Below are 24,948 nucleotides of genomic sequence, written 5' to 3' on the forward strand. Positions count from 1 at the left end.
GTGGCTTATGAGCAAGCACTTTTTGAGTAACTTTTTAAAATATATTTATCAACTTGTGTCTGTGTTAAAACTAAATATATAAATATAATCCATATAATAGGAATATTGAAAGTTTAAGATATTAGAAGCTATTTGGTTGCTAGCTACTACCTACCTTGCTTCTTTAGCCTACAAAGTTTGCTATTTGACACTTCTGTTACATGGTGAGATATTATGCTCATGTGGGAAACTTGAAAACATGACCCACCTTCTACTTCTGTGTTTAAAGTTTGACATGAGGATATTCCCTTTTGTGTCTTGTGAGTGTGTTATGTTTCCTAGTGTGGGGAGAACAAATTTGACTCACCCATAGCCACAGGACCTGACTTGGTATCATCATGCAACGCCATGTCATCCTAGAAGGCCTTTGGTGGTAGTAGTTGTCTGTTTGGTACGCCTCTTCTGTCTTTAGCCAGCCCGTTCCACAGTTCAGGTTTTTTTAATGGATAAAAGAGCTGTCAAGTTTCCAAACTGTTAAACAGACCAAAACAACAACATAAAATTCACCCTTCCTGAATGTCTTGACATAACACAACTCGCTTGGTGCTCTCTTGGGATCTCACAGGTGTGTTGCATCAGTGCCTAATTACAGTTAGACCTGATCCCACGAGTGATGTCAGTGCTGACCCTAGGCATGCACCCAATCTAACAAATTAAAGACATCATAACACTATTGGGCGTAGTGCAAGTAAAATTTCAGGGTATTATGAGATATTTACAGTATGTTGAATTAGACATTTAGTTTCAAACTTCTGTTTTAAAAGGGAAAGAAGCTAGTTAAAAAGCCAGCTTCAGTCAATACAGGAATATCATTTATAATCTATTTTGACCCATATTTTATATACCCATATATTTTAATCAGGAGATTTCAAAGGCTGGATTATCCCCAAATGTGATTGCAGCTGGTTCACATTTGTCTTTTACTCATTTACCCAGTCAGACAGCATGTAGGCTATGATACCAGGACTGTGGAATTACTTCACCTAAACAGAATGCAGCTATCATTAATGCTATTAATTACATCTGTATTTTTCCTGCTATAAAAAGTCAAAATATCTGCTGTGAACAAGTTTTATTGTAAACTGTATTGCGGCAACTAACCTCTGAAGGTGCATGGCCAAAAATGAAGCTATAGCTAGTCACTGATCAAAATAAGTAACCTACAAGATAATGGTATCACAGAAATATGGTTTTGTCTAAGAAAATCACTTTGCTTCTCTTGCAAATCTAATTGTCTTTGACACAGCGTGTACTCACTTCATATGTCTCCCAGCAGGTTTTTTTTGCTTTGGAGAACAGGACGCCAGAAGGGTAAAGACCCGTCCCTGAGAAATGACTCACCCCATGTTCATGTGACAGTGGCACGTGTCCAAGCGCGGTCCATAAGGTGGAACAATGAGAGGATTTGTCGTCTCATAATTGTAATTTAATAAAGATCTCACATGGTATCAGCAGGGCCTGACAGGCAGGGCCTTCCGGCGCTTGTTAATGCAATTGTTCTGGTCAGACGGTGCTGTCACAAATCATGTTGAAAGTTGGGTGACAGGTAGCAGAGCTCATGGATACTTCCTGAGAAGCTGAGACAAGTTTTGGATAAAGGCCAGGACGCCGTGCACATGCTGTTGTATTGTCTGGTTGAAAAGAAAATCAAGAGCTGCAGAGTATTTGTTGAGGAAGAGGAAGAAATATGATCTCACAGAGCACATTTATTGAGAATAGTAGTGTCATGGAAAAAACAACAACAAACAGAAAACTGGACACATGTATAGTAACCTACTGCCAAGCACACACTACAGGACTTTCAAAGTCATCAGATCACTGTACTGTTCACACTACACAACTTTCTGTCCTGTAATCAGGAATCTTGAAGTTGTTGTGGTTTGCACACTACATGACTGATGGGCGACAGGAAGTCACACATTACAAGATCTTTCATAAGGAGGAATCCCCGACGAGTGTGTCTGGTCTCCAAACTATGATTTGTCACGAAAACACATGCGAGAAGTGACACAGTAAATGGCCCAATACCATGTATGAGACAGAATTTTTTTCTTCCAAAATACATTGGTGCTCGTACCAAAGTTCAACTAAATTTTCCTCCATTTCTTGGGTCCAAGCAGACCGCAGATCACTTGTAGCAATGCTTGTTGATATTGTCGTGTTGCAGGTGTTACGACTCCTCCCCCAGGTTTCCCCTTATCCCGTGTCTTGTGCTCTCATTGGCTGTAGCTTGTCGCCGCCCTCACTGTCAGTTACAACATTTTTCACATTACAGGATTTGGACTCCCTGACAGGTCCAGATATTTAGACTCACGATGCGTTGGCAAGTCTCTTGGATTGCGTCTTTGAACAGTTCACACATAGTGATTGAGCACCGATTTTCGAGCACCGATTTGCCTCTGATCTGGGGCTTTTGTCCGTAATCTCCTAAAACGGTTGGTGAGTGGAAAATCAGGGCTACAATTCTGTAGTGTGAACTCAGCATTACCAGAGCTGAAGGACAGTGAAAGTAATATGAAGGTAATAGATAATTATCAAACCTCATCTAGTGTTTGTCCCTAAAAAATACAAGGCGTTGACAGCTGAGGGAAACCATTTCCAAAATGGAGGCTCTTGAGGATTAAACAATGCCCTCCCTCGACACTGACACCACCACCCTCCCTCTGCTGTTCTTGTTTCACCTCTCTCTTTCAGTGCTGATGTCTGGGTGATATGTGTGACAGGGGGAGCTCCAGTAAAACCCTGCATACATGCCAAAATACATTTTACAAGCACTGCTCTAATCAGCCTGCAGCCAGAGGCTCATAAATTGCATCAGTGTGTCTGGAGCTGGAGAACAAACGGAGCTTATGGTCGCTGCTAAGGCTTGGATATACAGCAGGCCACACTCTCTGAGCAGAACCAACTCTGAGTACTGGTGGTGATGTTTGTGAGTCAATTCAATAGAGAGAGGAACAACCCTGTGCCTTTATATCAAAAAAATGACAAGAACAATAATTTATGCGCCTGTTTAATCAGCTGAGTGCATGTAGGCAAATGTTTGCATATTGCTGCATGTTTTATGTCAGACGTAAGTGTTTGAATACATGTCCCCATGCTTGGATGCTCTCACTCATGTTGAAAGTCTCAAATATGTTAAAAGCTGTCATTACATCCATATTTAGGGACCGCTGGAGAATTCATCAAGGGTTCATACACTCCTGCTCGTCTGAATTATCAACATGATTTGGAGCGCTCCAGCAAGTAGAATGTGTCACCATTCCAGCTTGGGAGGTTGTTTTGTTCTTTTTAATCTCAGCTGTAACCTTCAGTGTCCTCCTCTGACAGGAAATGCAGTTTATCAACTGGGGATGACACCAGGCGGAGGTGATATATGCAGGACTGTACTTCCCCAGATAACTCTAATAGCACGGAGCCCTGTTCCTGCTCTGTTCCTCGTTTTCAACCAACAGGGAAATTCCTGAAGTAGGAGAGGTTGATCAAATAAAATAATACTTTGAAGTATGCACTCGAGTCCCACGATGACTTCGCCAAGTCCTCAAATGACATCTTTGGAATTAAATAAAGGCACCTTGTCAACTCAGTAAAAAAAAAAAAAAGACAAAAAAAAAAACGGGGAATTCAGCCTCTATCTCTGGTAGGTGATGTTGTATAAATGAAGGTGTACTACCACACAAATACAGACTGAGGCAGTGTGGACTGAACTGATCTGAAAGAAATTAAAGAACAGTCATGGTGTGTATTATAGCAGAGGGCCTCAGGCCATGAGGGCTTGTATAGAAAGGATGAGCACATGGCAGAAGTATGCGCGTAATCTACAGTACAGAGGCACATGCAGCTCCTACTGTATGTACACTGTGTTCTGGACTGACAATATCATGCATTCATTGTTCAACAAATATCACATTTCAGTGGTTTATTTATATCACTATTACTGTTGTAATTTTAAAGAATGTCTGAGATCAGAAACAACTCAGGGGCCATTTTCATAAATTTCCTCATCTACTAAATTATATTCCATCCAACTGGGGTGAATCCATTAGATGGCAGTACTGAGCATGATCTAAAATTGGAGGTGTTTCTTTGAAAATAACTGTATTACTTTCATATTTTGACTAAATCAAGCTGTGTGAAAGGGAGAAACTTTAGATTTTAGCCACTCTTCAATCTTCCTACCTCTGACAAGAAAGAAATGTGTCTTTCAGCAGTTTTCTGTCATAAATGATGCAAAATAAAAATACCACTCTGTCGATTTACACTGAAGCAAGCAGGTTTTGAGCTGAACAATGTGGAGAACATACAGTTTTTTACTGACACATTCATACTGCTCCTCACCTTCACATTTTACATTACACTTTTACATAGCTGTCGAATAAAACCCTTGCAGAGGAAAGTTCATAACCGCTCAGAGAGTATAGCCTGTGTCTATGAAATCCAAGATTTGTTGCCTTTTATAAAAGGAGGATAAGGTTGGGTTTATACATTGGCACACACACACACATACACATGCACACACACACACACAGACAGTACCTTCTGCTCGGGCAGTCAATAAGCAGACTGTGGCTTTGGCAGTGCTCTATCTTATTTACAGGACGTTTGTTGCACTTGACATTTATCGTGGCTCCGGGGCCGTGAACTTCATGCAAACGCCATCGAAGCATTCAATGCCAAGGGCCTCCTGTCTCGGCGTCATCACAAGTCTTTTCACGCTAAGATAAATCACTTCCACTGGACCTCAAGCACAAGGGAAGAAGAGGGCTGGAGGTGGGGGATGAGAGGATGGAGGGAGTTCGATGAGGGAGGAAGGGAGAAGGGCAGGCAGAAGGAGAGATGAGGTTCAGAGAGAGGGGTGTTAATGTTGAAGGAACACCCGGAGGTTAACGCCAGCCCCATTTCTCCCTTGTTAATTGTTGGGCGCATTCACACAAATATCACTAACCATTATGAAGGCAGCATATGGTTTGGGTAAATGCTCTTTAAATCTCAGAAGGATGTAAATACTCTCACCACATGACTGTTCTTGGTAGGCTCATGGCCACAGGGCATAGAAGCCCTCCTTTTTTACCATCTGATACATGCATCAATTGACCTGGAGGCTTAGGTTAGGATTGTGTTCTTTTCTAATAGACAAAGCTTGTAGCTGTAACCAAACAAAGAAAACAAAGTCACAAAGAAATCTATTCAGGTTGTTGGCTGTCATGCATGGCATATATCTCATGCATGAGTCAAAGACTACCTGCATCACATCCGTGCCACACTGAATTTTTTTTTTTAATATTTGGATTTTTCATATTTTAATTACAATATTCAGTTAACTGTTTAATTATATTTTCTTTATATTTTGTTTCCCACGCAAACATCTGAATGCAGTTTCACAGCCTTTTCCTTTATTTGTCTATCTTTATAGATCTAAAAGCAGTGAACTGTAAACATAAGGAATGCATTTTGTTACTGAAATGTCAGCTTATGACAACTTAACATCTGCACTGCATGTCTGTCACCCTAAAGGACACTCTTATGTCCCTTTTCAGGTTTATATATATTCTATATATTTATATTCTGGGGCTCTACAGGAATGTTCTTGCATGACTTACAGTTCAAAAACCTTGTTATTTATCTTGTACTGCCCTATGCAGCCCCTCATTTCAGCCTCTGTCTGACACAAGCCATTTCAGCTCCTGTCTCAACAGGTATACTACTCAGGATTCCTGAAAAATAATAAGTGTGTGGCGATGTATATACCTACAGAGACCCTACCCTCTGCCTGTATTTTCACATTTTCTTATTATTTTGCTGTGTTCGGGATGCTTCTGGGCATCTGCCTTTGGGCAGTGGGTGTGTAGCCCCCTTTAAATAACAGTGCGCGGGTGTGAGGTCGGGACTCACTATCTAGCGACCAGGTTACATCGATGGATGTATAAAGAGAACTGGTCACAGGAAAAGCGCTGGGGTTTGAAGCTAATTTGACATAGTGGCCAAACTGTGTAATTACAATGTCATGTGATGCTATTGCGCCCATAGACTTACATTGTGAAAGAGACACCTGTAAATCAGTGGATATGACTTGTTACTCTATCAGAATTTGATCCATTCGGTCCGATCACATTTCCAAAGTCTGGAAAAGCCACGCAATTGAACTGTTTTATCTCCATTCAAGTTAGCCGGAGGGCTAAACCAAAGGTTATCTGTCTCGGCCGGTGGAAGCCTCTAGTGAGCATGCTCCATGGGCACATTGGGTCCATAGAGCATGCGCAGTATGTTTTCAGCAGCCGACAAATCCTGCAGAGTACACCCTTAAGAGCTCCCCTGCCAATGAGCCCACTCTGTTCTGATTGGCTAGCTCCATTGGTAGACTTCCAGCAGTTCAAAAGGCTATATAAACAAACAGTAGTAGTAAGATTTTACTTGTTTTTCCCGTTCTTTACTTGAAATATAAATTTATCAAATTTATCCATACGTGTTTGAGCCTGAATCTGATCTGAAATATGCAAATGGACAACATAAACATCCTGTGGTACAACATTAGCAACAAAGGCTTTTGTCATTTGTTGGTATGTGTCAACAATGTGATGTCATCATGAGGAGGGAGTAGAATTGTAACATTGTAAACACAGCATACAGAGCAGGCCCTGGCTTTTGACTTGCAGGGAGCATTTTTACATACGTTCACCTCAAGTTTTGCTACTTTGACCGTGTTTAAAATAGACATCTGACATCATAACAGTATAAAAGTAACAGAAAATCACAAAAAGCATGATGAGAATTACTTATAGTTATATATTAGAGTTATATATGGTCCAAATTTATGAATAAAAATGAAGATGTAACCTTTTATGTGCATACAACTACTTTAAAATGGGTTATAATGTTAGCATTTTCTTTACATACTGATTAAAAATGTTAAATAGTGGATAAAATAAAGCATTACCAGTGTTTTCAATAAATTAAGAGGAATAGAACAGATGACTTATGGTGCATGGAGGTTCACTCTTTACCTTGGAAATAGTAGTTTACAAAATAACTCACAAACTTTTTCTGGAGCTTTCCTTTCAGTTGCATCTCACAGTCTTCTTCAGTGGATGGAGTTTTGTTTAGTTTGTTTGTTTTTAGAGTCTTGCTGATAAAGCCCATGAAAACTCTGGAAAGTGTTAAAATTATGTTATGATTAAAACTAATGATAATTGTCACTTAGGCATTAATGTAAGTCTTCAGTTGATGAAAAACAATAACAGAATGGAAAACTGCACAAAATAAGGCCTGCTATCACCACACACCACAGGCACAGCATGTATTTGAAAATAAAACTATGCAGCTCCCTGAGAAAACAGTTTGATGTAGTCATCAGAAACATTACATACCCCTAAAGAAACTACAGCTGACTGAAAGGCTGACAGTCAAGAGGTGGTATGGTTATATTATAGGTAGAATGGTACAAGACCTAATAGTGGTACACATTAAAAAATGACTTCAGTATAGAATGATGAATGTGACTATGGAGCCCACCAAATCCTCCCAGCAGCTCCCAGGGCAATATATCCTCACGCAGTCAGCCCCAAATTATAAATCAAACTTCTCGCAGGTCCATATGATTCATTACAATGTATCAACAATAATTTACAGAAGTGGTTTTCAGATGCTTTTAACTTTGCCGCAGCAGTAATTTACAAACCTGGAGAGAAAAAAAAATGAAAACAACACTGCTGTATTTTTTCTAGTTCACTGGCAGTGCAGCAGCTAAGCGATATGGAGGAGAGGAAAAATTAGATAGCTGATGAAGGCTCATTGATTCAAATGCTTGATGTTCTTGGAAAGGGAAAAGGATGACACTGAAGAATTTGCTTCAGGCTGCCTTCTGAGCATCTTACAGAGTGCTACAGAGGTGCACTGACTCAGATCCAATGCAAAAATGTGATAATCATTGCAACAAAAACACACCCAAGGCAAACAACTAAGAGACAGCACAAAGTACATTCCAAAAAAAGAAACAAAAAAACACTTATTCATAATGCATAATTCATAATTCATTGCAAAATGTACCTGCAAACAAAACACAAAGAACTGTACACAATCATTTTCTATTGCAGAAACAATAAACATTTTATTGACTGCAGTGCCATGCAGACATTGTCACTATTGTTTGTTATGTAAGGCAACTTTTGACATGTTGTTTGGATTTTACATCATAAGCTGTATCCATGTTCCAGTGTTCATTATGCCCTGCTCTTCCAAAGGTACTGCGGATCTGCACAGAGGCTATTTCTGGTGCCGTGTGACACTGATGATGTTGACAGCAATCGCCTTCCCACATCACAGCCACCGCAAAGGTCAGGTCCAAATGAGAGGGATGTGTAAGCAAGGCCTGTCCTCCTGCCATAGCCTGCACTGGCCTCAGGCACTCTGGCTGATGAGGCCTACAACATCAGAGCAGGGTCATTATTTCAACTAGAGAAGCACTTAACTTCTTTACTCCCTGTCTCTGAGGACGCTGCTGCGGCAAGGTAGACGGGGGAGGGCACAGAGCTGGGTTTTGTCCCCAAAGTGTGCAGTAGAAAGACTTTTTTTTTTCTTCCACCCCCGTCTCTCTGCGAATGTAATTCCTGCACACCCTGGGTGAATTAATTAATTACAAAGCTGGCTGAGTATCAAAGGTAAATGATTTAATTATATTCCCTGCGTCTCTGTTAAGTGGGGCTGTGGCCCTCTGTGGCGCCTGAGGCATGTGTGGGTGTGTGTGCATGTTTGTTTTTCTGTGTGTGTTTTTTTACATAAAAAAGAGAGAAAGAAAATTAAAAGAAAGAGAGAGATAGCGTATCTGCGTAGCGTATACTTAAAAGAATGTACTTGTGGCTATCTATTTGCTAGTTTGAGACTGCCCTCATACAAAAAAAAACTACAGCACTGGTTTTCCTGACCTCTTGTAGTCATACAGACCGACCTGTGTGAGAATGAAAAGGCAGAAGTAGTATGACGTTGTAAAAGCACTTAACCTCTTGGGTGGAGTCAATGATGGTTTCTTTTAAACATGACCACAGTCTTTTTCTTACCTTAACCAGGTAGTTTTTGTTGCCTAAACTTAACCACACCTTAAACCAGCATTTTTTTTTCTTTTGGCCACATAGTGGCAGTAGAACACGATGTAAACACAACATTGACATATCGTCATATAAAGTTGATATGTTGACATGGTGTTAGCAAACAGTTGCCTATTAACAGTAGGATGTGAAGCATTAGCAACAGCATTAGTACAGAGTCGTGCTTCTGGACACCTGATGAATGTAAGTCTCCACCAACTCCTGAGGGAATTATCTGACTTGTTAGCTGCTAGATACTACTATGTAGACTACTATGACCTACCATGTTCACCAGTTTGTTGTCTGTATATAGTTTGGTGCTGGAAAGATGGCGTACAGTCAGTTTATCATGGCTTAAAATTGCTGAATTTCTTGGTAGATTCACCATTACTACCAACCCATTTCATGTTAGGCCTGTACGAAGTCATTTGATCCATTGGTGATGGATCACTTGTTGACTAGTCATTTAAGTTACATTTTTACCAAAATAAATCCACATTTACTTATAAAATAGATTCCAGATTAAACAGTAGCTCCTAGCACTCCTACTTTATTTTTAAAATATCATCCATGTTGCTTGTCTTACACCTACAAACAAGGCCTATTTTAAATTGTATATTTTTTTAAGGGAGTTCAGCATGAGCATTGTTAAATTCAAAGGTGTAGAGGCTGTTCAGTTGGGGACGCGTTTTCAGGGCCTTCAGCAGACACGCCCCAAGTATTTCAGAGGTCAGAATGCTGCTTGTTTTTCCATGATTTTGAAACCTAATTTTATTTACTCTGTGATTTTTTTAACCATTCAAATTTGGCCAGGTGGTTAATAACACATTATTCTGTGGTGTGAAAAACTCATATATATCATTGCTTTACACTGACTTTAACATGCATTTTTTTGACTAACCGATGTTGGAAGAACATGAGAAGCTGCTATCTACAGTAGTTTGTGTTCATATGTCACATTTAAATAGGGACTCTTAGTTACATGGGAAACAGTTAATTTCAGGCTCAGTTGGACATCATCATTTGAAATTCACCAAAATGGGTGAATGTAAAAAAAATACAACTTCCTAATCCAAGAATAATGGGCAGATCCAAGGTCCCAAAACTACGCAAATTCCATCTAAATATTACGCATCTTCAAAAATGCACATGTTCACCAAAACCTCTGAATAGACTCACACTTGTCCTGAAATGGAGAAATACTGTATCAAATGTGTTTTGTTTACTACAGGAGAAAGATTTCAGCTGCTGAACTGTCCTCAGTCTGCTGTGGATGAAACATATTGATGACATATTGCATCAGATGCCTTGCTCATGGGAGATGAGAGCTTTTCTATTGGCACACTCACCTTCATAAACAAGGAGTCAACACTTGAGGTGGGTAAAGCCACGTATATTAAAACACACACAGGCAGAGAGACAAGATGATGTTATGTTCTATCTTCAGATCCAGAGTGTGCACTGAGGATAAAGCTTTCATAATGTGGGGATAAACAGTGTCACACATCAGTTGATCTTGATTTTTATCTAACAGAGAGGCTTTCATGATGTCACAGATCACTGTATCGAGAAAATGACCAACAACAGGAGACACGCTCTTAATGAAAAACCATGTTGCAAAAAAATCCCTCTATCCGCACGGCTGAATAATTGCTGAAAAAGCAGGGCCCTGGATTCAAGATAAATAGAGCTGTTACTGGGGTTTTGTCACCACACTAAGAAGCTGTTTATAGCACAGAGGCCTCAGATAAACCATTTTCTGGCCAAACAAGGTAAATGAAGCATAATTGGAAGCCCATTACCAAATTGAAAAACGGGTGCCTTTTGTTTTAACTGTGTTAGAATCGAACTGAGGGCACCTCTCCTACTCTGTAAACCTGCATCAAACTGCAGGGCTCAATAATTATAATGTTCAGGATCCTTCTGAGGGGCGAAGAAAATCAATAGACTAAGGACAAAGAACCTATAGCCATCACTTAATTCTCTTATCACTGTGATTTAGGGGAAGAGGAGGATGTTAAATAACTGTAAATCTTTAGCTATGACTTTGAGGGTGCTTTATGGCAGTTCTTACAGCGTCTCCCAGACAGAATGTCCATACCTTCCGCAGACCACACAATTTATAGCTTTATTACCCTTTGTCTTAAAGAGCAGGGAGACATAGCAGGGAGGAAGGAGATAACAGCCAGTCCATGCAGCACACAGGCGGCTGGAAAAAAAAGAAGTTGGATGCCATCATCGACAGAGACATATCTCCGTGACAGGTTTACAGCTCAGGAGCAGGGCTTCTATTTGGGGGTGGAAGACAAGAAAGCGTGGGTTTTTCCCCTCCCTTGTCTGCCACCTGTGCATCCCACACATATCCCCGAACTGCAGCACGTGAAAACCCGGCCTCCCGTAGAGGGAGCAAAATTCAATTTCTAACATATCCCCTGATGATCAGATTTACTCTGCTTTTCAGTTGCCTCCACACCACTACTGCCACCCTGCCACCACGCCTTCCTAAAGGTCATGGGGAGGACTGACAAAGGAGGAGGGCTAACGCGAGGGAGGGCAGACAGAAGGAGAGAGGCGGAGCAATTTTACACCACAGAGTCATGAGTTCCTCTGGACCGGACAGATGCTTCCTCATATTTTCTTGCTGCGCTGACAAGTGGCTTATTGTTTCCCTTGATAAGGGTACAGTGTTCCCGGTAATGGGAATTAGAGGGAGGCGTAAGTCACCGAGACACAGGGTGAGACTGAATCAATAGATAATGGGAGATTTCTCATGGATGCAAAAGGCACAGTTATTATCAGTGCTGTTTAAAAGAGCAAAGCCTCTTATTTGTCTTCAAGCTACACTCATGGGTAGTGCAGAGGCTAGAAATAAAACTTACACTTTGCTTGAACCCTGTGAAAGTGGTTTCCAGACAAATGCCCCCGACACCCTGTTCTAAACCGTGTCAACTCATGACGACGGGTTGTTCAGTGCTTACTTGTCAGTTAGCAGCATAAAACTCTCAAGAGAAATAAGGTGAGGCTATGAGTTAAAGAAGAATATTTTCACTATTTTGTGATAAACTTAATCCCTTACTTGAATTTAAAAAATCTCTTGCATGTGTCCTAATGGTTTTCTGTCACTATGTGTACTGTATTTAGATGCAGATGAGGATCCACAAGCAGAATAATTTTTTTTTTGTCTTATTTTAGTCTTTCAGAAACAAATGCTTTGAGTTGCTTTCAAGTATTTATACTTTAAACCTACATTAATTGTATTTCTTTGGCCACTTGGGGGCAGTGGAAACAAGCGGTAAACACAACACTGACATATTATTACCCATTAAGTTGAAACTTAGCAAAGAGTTTCTAAACTTACACAACCAGCAGAGATGGAGCATTTGAAATTGCATCTCTGGTCACCATTAAAACATGCACTCTCCTTTTAGCTCTGTTTTTTTCTCCACAAACTCAATAAATGCAGTGTGCTGAAAGACGCTAAAATGGTCTGTAGAGCCGAGGTGAACTTTTGGTCCATTGATACATAAAAAGCTTTAAAGCTGCTGAGAAAAGATAATTGAATGCATGATTATTATAAATTATACACATGCTGTGGCCAAACAAAGAAGGCAGAGATAACAGCACAGAAATAACTGAACCTTTATATTGTCGACCCATTTGTTACCTTAAGTGGGTTACAAGGGAAGCAGAATTGTAAAACCAATTTGACCCAGTTACTGACCATTTCCCTAGACAATGCAGAGATCAAAGGGAGAGTTTGTATTTTCCAGCTTGATAAGTTATTGTCAACAGCTGCTCGAACAAGAAATGACCAGTTGCCAGAAACTCAGATTGAACAGTAGGCAGGAAGTCGACAAAACAATGGTTGTCTCAACACAAATGTTTGATTGCTCAGACTTCAAAACCAAAAAAACAGGTGTACAAACACAAACCTACTATAAATACTCATCCAGCAATTGTTATGCCTCTCAAGCAGGAGAAAGTATCTCAAAGAAACTTTAGAAAGCATATCCTAAGCAACATAAAATCGACACCCTAGTGTTAATTCAGAGCAGCAGACGTTGAAAACCAGAGAAGAGGTTTCAGTGGGGAAAAAGCACAATTATATACCATCCGACAGTGATTTGTGGTTGTGTGTTGGGAACGTTGTCCTGAACCATCCAACATGGTCAGTGAGCAGAGCAGCAGTGAGGGTGTCCTCCTCCTGACAGCTCCCCCTAGGGCCCTGGAATACATTAACCACTGTGGTCCACAGGGGTGTTGGGAATAATTACTCACTCCTGCCATGTGACACCCTCGATAAATTAAACTCCCCCTTTAAGTTTTAAAGGCAAATGCATATTGTGGCCATCACTTAGAGGCTGGCCCTGTCCGTGCTCTTGCATAATTTGTTGTAACAATGTGTTACCACAACTTGGTAACTCGACCCAGCAGCTGACTACAGATGAATGAGCAATGTGCCAATGAGGTCGTAGGGGGAAAAAGGAACTGTGGAGAAAAATTGCGTTAAAGGCTGTGTGCATGTGTCTTCATAATTAATAAATTCTAGTCCATCAAGCTGTAATCTAATTATGAAGTATGCCTTCATCTGCCATGAATCATCTTTGCACTTTGTTAGCTAAATTGGGGGAAATAATCCAGACATATCATTAAGATTTACATTTTTTCTTTGTGAAAAGCACAGAAAAAAGTTAAAACGTACTAACACAAAAGGATTGTTAAAACCCTGTAGCTATTGGCTTTAAAGGAAATGTAATTATGATTTAATAATTGACAAATTAAGCCCATGGAGCTTACATTTTTTGGCAATGGCCATGATCCATAAAATCAGTTTTTCTAACAGCTGCATGTCTAAAAGAGGTAATTACATTCTCTGTAAACACATATAAAACCTAAGCAAACACGCACAGCAGACGGCCGCGGATTAGGGGTGAGATGGAGATGTCATCCCATCCTCACAATGGCACATCTGGAAGATAACTCTAAAAAAATACAGCTGGTGATAGGTTCTTTCAATAAAAAAAAAAGTCTCTAAATAAATTTCCACTGTGCAGAAGTTACTGCTTGAACAGCACTGACAACCCAAAGACAAACTCACAGAGTTGTGCTGAGAAACGTCAACACCTCTACTTAACAAAAAAACATGACGACCTCGAAAACTAATTAACGTGTCACACTGAGCTTATACTGAGATAGTTTTACTTGCTTCAGTATAATATCTTATTAATGGAACACTCTAAAAACGAGGACACCTTGAATTTAATCCTCGTAAATACCTCGAAATAAGTCAGTCACTTCACTTTTTTGCAGCTACTGTGGATTGTTTTTGTTTTTGCAGTGCTGACATGTAACAGTAACATTTGTGAACATCCATGCCAGGTTTCCAGAGTAGAGAGACATTTACCTCAAGCCCTCCCCCTCCTCTCCCTCCTCCTCCTCCTCCTCTGCCCAATGAGGAACTTGACAATTCCCGCCTTATTAGAGTCCTTGGATGCTCTGTCATTACACGAAGAGACCACCAGCTTCAAAACAAGTGAAACTTTATATTTCCCTTCTGTCTGTGCTCTTTTCAACACGTACTAATGATCTCGATGAGCAACACATATGGCGGCGAGACAGAGAGCAGGTGAGAAAGGGAGACACAAAGCAGATATAGAAACCAAATGTAATGTGTAAGATGTGAAACGTGATTAGTCGAGTCCCCAACCAGGGCTTTCAGTCAAAGGCAGCAACAGTAAAGATCATAAGACACAATAAGAGACACTCTGTCATGATATGAAAGAACATCTGAGTTCTCAGCTGCCGCCATTCATTTTCATAATGACAGTGAATGGAGTTGAAAGCAAGGAGATCTCTGAATGGCATTAAGCTCTCCTCTTTCAACTTTGATTAGGTGACTTGCAGAAGATGAAGAGAAATCATTTAGAGGAAGATAAGTGTGTCGGAAGATAATGGCTTCACAGGTTGAACATGGTGAAGAAACACTGGCTCCTGCGACTGAAGCTGATGAAACACAGCAACAACCTGAGAAATCCAGGTGCGTGCATGTTTATGTGTTGTGTTTGCTTAGATGCTAGCACAAATGCGGCGTGCAACGTGTATGAATTTGAATGTGTGGTTGCGCGCGTGAATGCCATGCCTGTTTTTGTAGGTATATGTGTGATTGCATGTACATATCTGCCTGCCAAAGATCTCACTTTCTTTGTCTTTCATGTCAGGCGTCTCGGTCTTGGTGACAGCACTTCACATTGAGGTGGCATGTCTCGGAAAACAAAACTAAGACGGCTAAATATTTCCGGTAAATACTTTGTCTTAGCATGTTTAGGCAAATTAATGACAAAAATTAATTGCTGTTCATTTGTGTGCATGCAAAATTATTGATTATATATCCTACACGTACATTTCTATTTTACCATCACTTATGCTTAAACTTAAGCCCAAAAATGACACAAACCAGTGTCAGGGACTGTGTAGATCACCTGGAGATTCAAATTGTAGCTGTGAAAGTACTAAATCCTTCAAAATGTCTTTTAAAACTTTCCAAGTGTTCTCTGTACCCTGACCAAAACAAAACACGATGACAGGTGCCAGTTTACGACATCCCTCTCTTTATCTCAGAGTCTCCTCAATTTCCCCCGACAGAGAGAGAAAAGACAGAGAGAGAGAGAAAGAGAGAGCGCGCGCGCAGGGGACCTGAAGTGTGTTTAGGAGGAAGATGGCTGTCAGTAGCTGTCAATCGTCGGCTTTTTGATGCCATCGTCTTGGCACAGGCCTGTCTGTCTCACAGTGTAACAGCTATCAAAGACTCACTCACAGCAGAGACAGGCGCCAGGGTGGAAACACGAGGAAATCCACACATTCTCTCATTTACACCTGGCATATAAACTTTGTGAAATCTGGGTCTGTGAATTATGATGGATGCTATCATTCTCACCTGGCCTTGAAGCAATAAATATGTTGAAGTGATTTGGCAGTTTGGAAAAAATATTTTAACTGTGCTTTCATAGTCATAGCACTGCATTCTATTTTATTCTGTTTATTTCAGGACTTTAGGTTGCATGATGCCACTTTCTAGTAAAGCATACTTTATTCATTTATAACTAATGGCTTTATTAATGGTTAATAAATGGTTTAGTAATGCTTTATAGATTAGTAGAGAGCTACAGATTAATGTTGCCAGGTCCCTTTGTCTGGTGAATATTCTCCTCGCCTTCTCTTTTTAGCTGTCTCTTTATGTCATCATGCTGCCTTATTAGAAAGTCATTAATCAAGAGTCATAATATAATCAGTTGATAATCAGCCATGATGTATGCAGTTATAAACGTTTGTCTGAATCATGAATCATTCATGGGGTACTTCCACTACAATTTGTTCATAATTGTTTAACCAAACAGTCCGATAAATGTTGATAATATTCATATTCATTCATATGTTACAAATAATATTAAAAGTAATTATAATAGGTATTCAAATAGCTGTTTGACAAAGAGGGGTGGTGGCGGTGGAAAAAATAACATTTAAAAAAAACTGCAGTTATAAATGTTGATACATTCATAATAAATGGATGTTGGTCCAAATTTTCTTAAGTTTTGCAAGTGGTCAAACTGTCCTGGATGATTAATTAAAGAGCTAATTAAACACACAAACTTAAATTAGAGTAGGACACACACTAGCTAAAGAGACTTTCACAATGTTCTTATTAATGTCTTATTGTTGATCTATAAAGCATTAATAAATTCCTAACTACTAGCTACTGAACCACATGGACAGGGGTAATTGTGAAACTAGTGGTGAAACACATGATATTGCTATTACATTGCTGATATTTGTGGAATAAAACATGTCTCCAGTACAAACAACGCTCCTAATGGTCTGATTTGTTTGCTTTCCTTTGGTCAATTTTAGTAGCTCTTAGACTACAAAAGACAAATCATTCTGCAGTACATGTTTGACTGGTTAGTCATGCATCAAAAGCACTTCAGCAGGTGAAACATTTCAACAGAAAACAGTACAGCTGTATATTTCCAATGGTCGATATTGTGATCGATTGGGCGGTGATCTATTTAAAGAAAATCCTGCTGGTTGCTTTTTTATTTTCCTATTACTGCCGGCTGCTACAGAACATTTTGAAGAGTGCATGTCAGTGCACACTGCTTTGGTGATAACATCAATCTGTCCTGCTGTCCTTGGTTGACTGTCTGCTTTTCTTCCTGTCTGAAACAGATCACTTACATGGCCTACAGTTCTCACACCACACCTCTTCATTGGTCCAAGACAGCATCAGGATGACTGTGTCCAGATGACCAGATCACCACTGGACAGGCAGAGGAGGAGACACTGGCTCCTTCTGCCTAACCTGTATGTTTTGTTTGGTTCGTGTCTTGCTTCACTCTGTCTGTTTGGCAGGTACACATGCAGACAGATCAACTAAATATGACAGGATCCCTGCTCAAGCACACAGCTCAATCTCTGTTCTGTGCCTGTAGTGTGCAGCTGCCTTCGGGAAGTCCTGTCAGCGCTTACCATTTGGCCTTGAACCTGTGCTAAACTATTGAGTTCATCATGCATAAAACATTAAAGATGTACATCCAAAAGGCTGTGGCTGCCTGTTTATTGGCACTCAAAGCTCCATAAACCATTTTCATCCCTTGCAGGATGAGACACACATGCTCTGCAGTCCTATTGATGGCGTTTAACACAGAATATAAACCATAAAACACAATAATAAACATAAGCGGAGCAAATAAATCAGATTCATAATAACCCCGAGGTGGGATTTGTGTAAGCAAAGATAGAGTCTTTGTGCAAATTGATGGTACAAGCTCTATCAAAGCACCAGTGAGACACTAATATAGTCTTATAAACACACGGGCAACACTTTAAAGTAGCTTCATCTCTCCTCTTTGGCTGGCCTAAGTGCTTAAATAATGTATTGCTTTCATAAGTGTGCAACTTTGCAGCACTTTCTTTGGCGGAAATATGTCTCCATCCTTTGGGTGGTGTGATTAAGAATAAAATACAAGGAGCATTACTATGGAATAAATTCAAAAAGCGTTAGCCGCGCTGAGTTGAGCAGCAGCAGCAGCAGCAGCAGCAGCAGCTCTCTCTGACAACGGCAGGGCGCTCTAGAGGTATCCATCACTCGCACACACTGTCCCCCTGGCACCCAAGCTAATGTATCACCTCTGGATTACAGTAATATCTGTCTGATGGATGTTTTCTGAGTGGAGCGGGCCACGTGTACCCCAGACGGGAGCCTCAGTCGCTGGGTGTAGCTCTGAGGAGATGGGGCCTCTGCTCCTGGAGGTCTATTATACTTCTATCCTCTTCCTCTCCTGAGCCCAAGTCCTGAATCCTACACCTCCTCCCAGTTCATTCTTCTTTCTCTCCCCATTCTTCAGCTATTTGTGTGTGTACGTACATGCATGCACGCCTGCTCGCATGTGTTAGTCACAGGTCTCCACTGAGAGGCCGACTGCCATCCTGGGGCGATGCCTGGGTTCATCCAGTCAACTTTACTGCCTTCATTTGGCCTGATGAATGGCTAGCTGCCTTATCAGTCCCTCTGCCTGCAATCTCAAGTGGTTCCCTGGAGCCTCACACTGCCTGCATCTTCGGCCACTCTCTTCTGCACGTGCTCTTTTTTTTTGGCCTCTTTCACATATACACCACACATTCAGGGACACAGCAAACAGAGGTGCACAATTAAACACAGCTAATACATTTCTAGATGTAGAGTTCAGAAAACAACATGCACATGAGCAAAAACAATGCACCAATTGTGGCAGCCAAAAAGCTCTGCAGAGCCCAAACACACAAACACACACACACACACAGTTACACAAGCATACGCACACATCAGCTAGCAAATCCATCATCTTTATTTCTTCCCCAATGTGCTCATATTTTTCTCGTGGCTGCAACATGCTCACAAAAATATTTATTTTTGCTGATTTTTCTTGAGGAAACACAAAAGAAATCACACCTCTCTTTCTCCCTGGCTCATGCCAAAATAATCAATGCTTTCCAGAGAGGGACTTGTGGCGCGACATGCGTGGAGGGAAGGCAGAAGGATGCAGACATAGCTCCAGGGCTCTGGTTGTAGATAATAAGTGAGGAGCAGTCCTTGGGTATGTTTTACAGCTATCAAGACTCATCATATTTGACATGCATTCTGGTGTTTACACAGTCTCCTCCGTAAAATCCTCTCCAGCTACAGAAGGGAACAGGGTGCAGGGAGCACACACAACGCAGCACGTACACATTCTGCACACAGAGGTGCTTAGAAAAGAGGAGCCAGTTGTTGCCTTTGCTTTCTCTCTCTCTCTCTCTCTCCCTCTTTTCTCCATGTCCCATCTCTTATCCACGGCACAATTGGCGGCGTTAGCACCTGTCAGCTGACTGACTTCTTGTTCCTGGTGGCTTATGAAAAAATCATGGCTGCTGGGCTTCAGAGGCTGCTTTCCCATCAATATGAATTCACCATGGTCTTCATGCAACATTAGGCCAGGCCCTGTTTTCATACAGCAAGCCACACGCTCCTTCATCTGTAATACACAAGAGGAAATGAAAAGAGTAAATAGTCCTTTTAGAATGTTGCATTCGATCATGGGTGGAACCAAGTCGCCTATGAAAGCGACCAGTATACTCAGCTCTCAAAAGCACATTTGCTTTCCAGCCCCAGATATTATGGCACTGTGCTCTGTGTCCCTTATTAGTGTGTCCTCCTTTTACTGTAAATGAAACAGTACAGTTCTCAGCACAGTCCTGCCATGGTTGTCCCCCAATGTTATAATCTAAACAAGCATTTACATGTACAGAGATGTAACTAGGTTCATGTACTTTGGTTTTAGCGCTAAAGCAGTAAGTAATGTGGCCGAGTTAGAAGGTGATGTGTATGCATTATATTTGTACACAATATAATGCATATATATTACAGACCCAACTGAACCAAAGCACCTTCAGCAAAATGACACTGGATGAATAATTGCAGCTGTCTGTTATATGTTGAATTATTCTGTTATTTTTTGCTCATATAAATAAAATGCAATAAAGTAGGTGACTAAGTGTGTAAAACTGTTTCCTGTGTCTCTGTAATTTCTCTAAATCAGTGGTTGGGAAAACCACAAGGGGTCAAGTGATGACTAAAGGAGTAGCAAGAAATAACCAAATTCTGCTACACAAAATGATGGTGATTTTTTTGACTTTTAAGGTAAAATCACTACTAGACTACAACTATTCACAGCTCATTCCTGTGATGAGAAAGGCTGGGTATCATTTAAAAAATGTATATAGTGCTGATACAATAGCTGAATTACAGAAGAAAAAAAAACAACAACAACTTTTTATGATATTTTAATCTGAGGAATATTATTATTTTTCTGCAAAACCCTTTTTTTGTTTAACAAAAGAAGCCAAACTTCAAAGCCAAACTGTCAAATGTTGTCTGAATACAAGCAACCACACAAGAAATTTGCCTAAAATTTTGATTTAAATCAGGAGTGATCTTTTCAATACTTGGCACTACAGACACAGCTGCTTTGTACCAGAAATGACCAGATACTGGTCTACAAACTGCAAAAGCCAAATAGTGAAACGGTCAAAGTCTAAAATGTTGGTAAAACACTGTCTCATTTGGCCTTCACTTCACATCTGCTTGCCTGGACCTGCTACAAACCCTCTGCTTTCCTTCATTTCTCTATCTCTCTTAGCCTTTTAAACATGTTGAAAGTCAATTATCTACACCACTTCTCCCTGACATCATCACGCTAATACAAGCTGCTCTTGACCTTATGTTTGTGTGTCTTGAGCGGATAGGAGCGCCGTGCTTCTCCCTGATTGGATTAACTTCAGATGTGGTGTGTGTCCGGGTCTATTACACAGGCTGTGTTGTGATTTCGAACCTCCAGCCCGACCCCCTCCACTCGGCCTCCTCCAGCCACTGTCCCACCCCTCTCCTCCTTTACACCTCCCTGAAGGCCTGCTCTCTCCCTACACGCCAACTCCCAACAGCCCACACACACGAAGCATTGTCACGGACACACACGCACACACACACACACAAACACACACACACACATATGCCTCTGCTCTCCAAACAGTCATATCCCATGTGTCTCCTGCGCAGTGATGGAACGCCTGAAGAAACACTGCAACCCTGCATCCACACCCTCCGTCTCTCTCTGTTCCATTTTTTTTTTTCGAGTCCAGAGGGGTCATCTCAGACAGAGAGCTTATAATCAACTCAATTAAGTGAGTCTGATCGCCATGGTAAATTGGTCTGGGTTATAACATTATCATTAGTGCCTCAAGTGTGGTCACAATGGGACACAGCAGTCAGATGAGAGTGAGACTAACAGGAAGGGAGGATGTAGTGACTCTGGACAGGAACTGAGGCAAAGATTTGAGTTTGTCTTTGTGGAGATACAAGCAAATAAAGATGAGATAGACTTTCTATACACAATACACTTTAGGAAGCACATGGTGAAGAGGGAAATGGGCAGTTGAAATATTAGTATTCAGTGCAGCTACAAAGAGAGAGCATCCCTTCTCTGACTGACAACCACTGTGAGCTCTACTGTATACATTCCAGTATGTGTATTTCCAATCACACAATAATATATCTGGGAGACCTGCTGGGTTAAAAACCGGTGGTTCACCCAGTAATTGTCTCTGAGGATATGACATTTGTCTTTTTTTTGTGGCTTGCTCAAGGTGTCAACACCTTTCATACACCCAAGATTTTTTTTACTGTGGCTCACGTGCCCTGCAGCGGCCTGTTTGATCTTTTTGAGGACTGTCAACTTAGTGTGTGACTCCATGGAAATTGAATTCTGTATTTATTTACACGCCAGGTTAATAGAATAGATGCCTAGGTGATTTGAAAGTCAAACAACCACACCTGCCATTCATTTCTGTTTTTTTTTTTTCTTTGCCAAAGCAGATCCTGTTTTGTTCTGTGTGGCTTGAATGCACAAAGAGAGGATGATAATGAATTGAATGGCTTATCCTCAACATTCACGCTCCAAAATACACTATGGTTTAATACAGCAGCGATAAATCCAGATTTCCATGATTGAAAAACAGTTTTTGAGAATATTTTGTTACGTCCTCATCTACATTCTGCAAGTCTTCAAGTGGCCTACATAAACTGATACTCTTTGTTTGCACGGGTGTGTGTGTGTGTGTGTGTGGAGAGACACTTGGTTGGGTCTTGCACAGCAGCACAGTGGCCCAGTTCGAGTAAAATCAGTGTCAGTGCATCTCTAATCGTGCGTGCTGGTGCACATGCACGTGTGCGAGCCTCTTCCGGAAGCTTTAAACAGACTTGTCATGTTGGGAGACGCTACTGTCAAATGGAGGACAAATCTGAGGATGTCAATTGAATGCCGAGAAACGTCTGTCAGACGGCTTGACGTTGGTCTCTCCATTGTGATTAGCATCACTTAATATTCATGCGCGCTTATCTGACTGCTAAGACTGTGCCAAGCTGACTGCTGTTATTAGAGTGCATCACAAGCGGGCTCCCTGTGATAAACATACGGATGATGTAACAGCCATTTGGCATTACAAGCATGTCAATATGTGTACTCTGTGATGGTGTCACAGGTCAATTCAACAAGGGGAAAGTGATATTACCTCCCAGACAAGGGAGTGAAGGCCTTACTCTCTTTGTGCCATGAGCATGTGTTTGCATGGAGCAGACTGTGGATTAGCTAAACAACACTGCCACTTGCTGTTCAGATTTAGGTACTAAACAACAAAATAAAGGGAAAATGCAGCTAAAACACATTTGGGTGTATTGAAAGGCCTAAAAAGTAAAATATTTAATTGTGATGAAAGAGGGATTTTGTTTTTCTACCTAATACTTGAAACAGACCAGCACATAAGTTTAAATGTGTCTCGCTTTAAATCAACTCCATGCTTACATTTTTTCTCTGCATGTTTTGCAAAATTTAAAGGCCTTTTTCAGATGTACAGTGTGCTCCCTCCTGTACGCTAAATGCATCAAAACAGGAACCTCTTGAATTATTTTGTTTCATATTAGCAGTTGTATATGTCAGTTTTGTTTTCTTGTTTCTCCACCACACAGTTTTTTCTACCTCCGAGAGAGTGTGTGAATGTGTATCATTGTGGCACTCTGACAGTCACGGCCGGGAGGAGGAACAGTGGTGTGCTCGCTGCAGATGGCAGCACACATTTTTTCATTCCTTAAACAGACACAAAAAGCAGCTGAGGGACCAGGGCCTGTCTGTAGAATGTGCTGGGGAAGAGTAGGTACTTGGCACAAGTAGCAGAAACAATTAGCGTCACATAAGCAGAGGCCCGAAGCAGCGGGAGTGAGAGAGAAAGAAAGAGGGAGAGAGGATGGTGGAAAAAACACGGCATCTCATTTTCACTGAGAGGACCTTAGCAGAGCTGTGTGCACACTGTGAGACATCCCCTTCCTCTCCTCGTCACAACTCGAACATTTTTTTTAGAGACAGTTTGTGTCATGGCTCATTTAATTGATGTGTTCTTGTCGGCGGCGTGTTTTTGTTTGTATCTGTGCATTCTTAATTGGGGAATAGACAGAGGAAGCTCTGTGTCCTTGGGGAGACCTCACATCCCACTCACATCCCCAAAATTCCTTTTTGAACATTCCTGGCTACCATCTTCCCTGTTTCCGTTTTGAGGTTGCAGCATGAGGTGATTGAAAGTATGGAACCAGTCTTCGCCTGCTTGACAGATAAGTTTAGGGAAAATCTTAAAATTGCTCAGTGTTTCAAAACAATCACTCATGGAAGGAGAATCAGGAAACACACTTCCTTTCTAATGCGGGTTAATATGACATGATCTGATGTAAGAATATTGGAGGAAGCTCATGAGGGTCACCTTTAGAAGGTTAAATTACTCTTTAAATATTTCATTTTCAAGGTGAACTATCACACAACAATGTAGATGAGTAGCAATAGGCTTAATGATCGTGTTGCAAGACATATAGCTCAAAAAGGTTAAAGTAGAGCCTGGTCACCAAAACCATCCCCTGATAAAGTCCACAAGAGTCAGACAGCCAATCGCTGACACTACTGTAAATGTGTTGTACTTGGATTTTTTTCTAATCAAAAGAATAATATTTACTTTTTTTTTAAACACATCTTCCAAGCCACACAATACCAACCTTGACAGGTTCCTGCAAATGTTGTATATTGTATTGTATATTTTACTGATTTCTACCAATGTTATATTCAAAAAGGTAACTCCTTTTAAGTCAAAATGAAAAACAAAAGTAGGAAGTGCTACTTGGATGACAAGAATAAAACACAAATCAGGTGTTAATGTTGATGATGAGGCTTCTATCCACAGTAAAAGGGATGGATTACGCCAAAAATGCATGGTAAATTGCTTTGTTGTTGTTTGTTTGCTTTAAAAATTCTTTATTACTGTGGCTAAAATTAAAAAAAAACAACCAACAGGTATTGACCACAGGTGTGCCTCAGGGTCAAACAGTCACACACAGACATAAGAATTTGTGCAGCAACATTTAATTCTCTTATTACACCTGTACCCAAAAATGTGAACTCTGAAACTAGTGAAGCAGGACAGGGATTATTCTGCCCCATCCTAATCATCCAGACTCTCAGGGTTCTCTGAAGTTTATACTTCATTTAGGACATTGTGTCTCAGACGTGATATTGTGTAGTGAAGCAATGGGCTGTTTGCTGGCTGATGACAAGCCAGAACCAGTGGAGATTTAGTCAACAGGGGTGCATTTCCAATGTAGGCCCCAAAGTATGATAATAACACAATTAGTGCATTTTTGCTAAAAAAAAAAAAAAAAAAAGAAAAGAAAAAG

The 24,948-nt window shown here is 40.7% G+C and overlaps 1 protein-coding gene and 1 long non-coding RNA gene across 5 annotated transcripts in view; one reads left to right on the forward strand and one right to left on the reverse strand.

The window, feature by feature from the left end:
* The window catches only part of lrmda (leucine rich melanocyte differentiation associated), a 268,523-nt gene extending 267,894 nt beyond the window's left edge, over positions 1–629 (reverse strand). For 2 of the 3 annotated variants that reach the window (XM_067610265.1, XM_067610269.1), the window contains exon 1: positions 347–628. In XM_067610265.1, the coding sequence (XP_067466366.1) occupies positions 347–394 (48 nt within the window). In that variant the 5' untranslated portion in view covers positions 395–628. Of the gene's footprint in view, positions 1–346 lie in introns of all 3 variants that reach the window. The other variant, XM_067610268.1, reaches the window with a different exon arrangement.
* Positions 1–20,089, forward strand: part of LOC137197109 (uncharacterized) — a 28,347-nt gene extending 8,258 nt beyond the window's left edge. The window contains exons 3-7 of one of the 2 annotated variants that reach the window (XR_010931353.1): positions 8,274–8,366; positions 10,345–10,490; positions 15,007–15,150; positions 15,332–15,411; positions 17,337–20,089. This is a non-coding gene — a long non-coding RNA (uncharacterized lncRNA). Of the gene's footprint in view, positions 1–8,273; positions 8,367–10,344; positions 10,491–14,304; positions 14,740–15,006; positions 15,151–15,331; positions 15,412–17,336 lie in introns of those variants that run through there. The other variant, XR_010931354.1, reaches the window with a different exon arrangement.
* The last annotated feature ends 4,859 nt before the right edge of the window (positions 20,090–24,948 follow it).

Source organism: Thunnus thynnus, chromosome 14, assembly GCF_963924715.1.
Source record: "Thunnus thynnus chromosome 14, fThuThy2.1, whole genome shotgun sequence".
NCBI classification, from domain to species: Eukaryota; Metazoa; Chordata; class Actinopteri; order Scombriformes; family Scombridae; genus Thunnus; species Thunnus thynnus.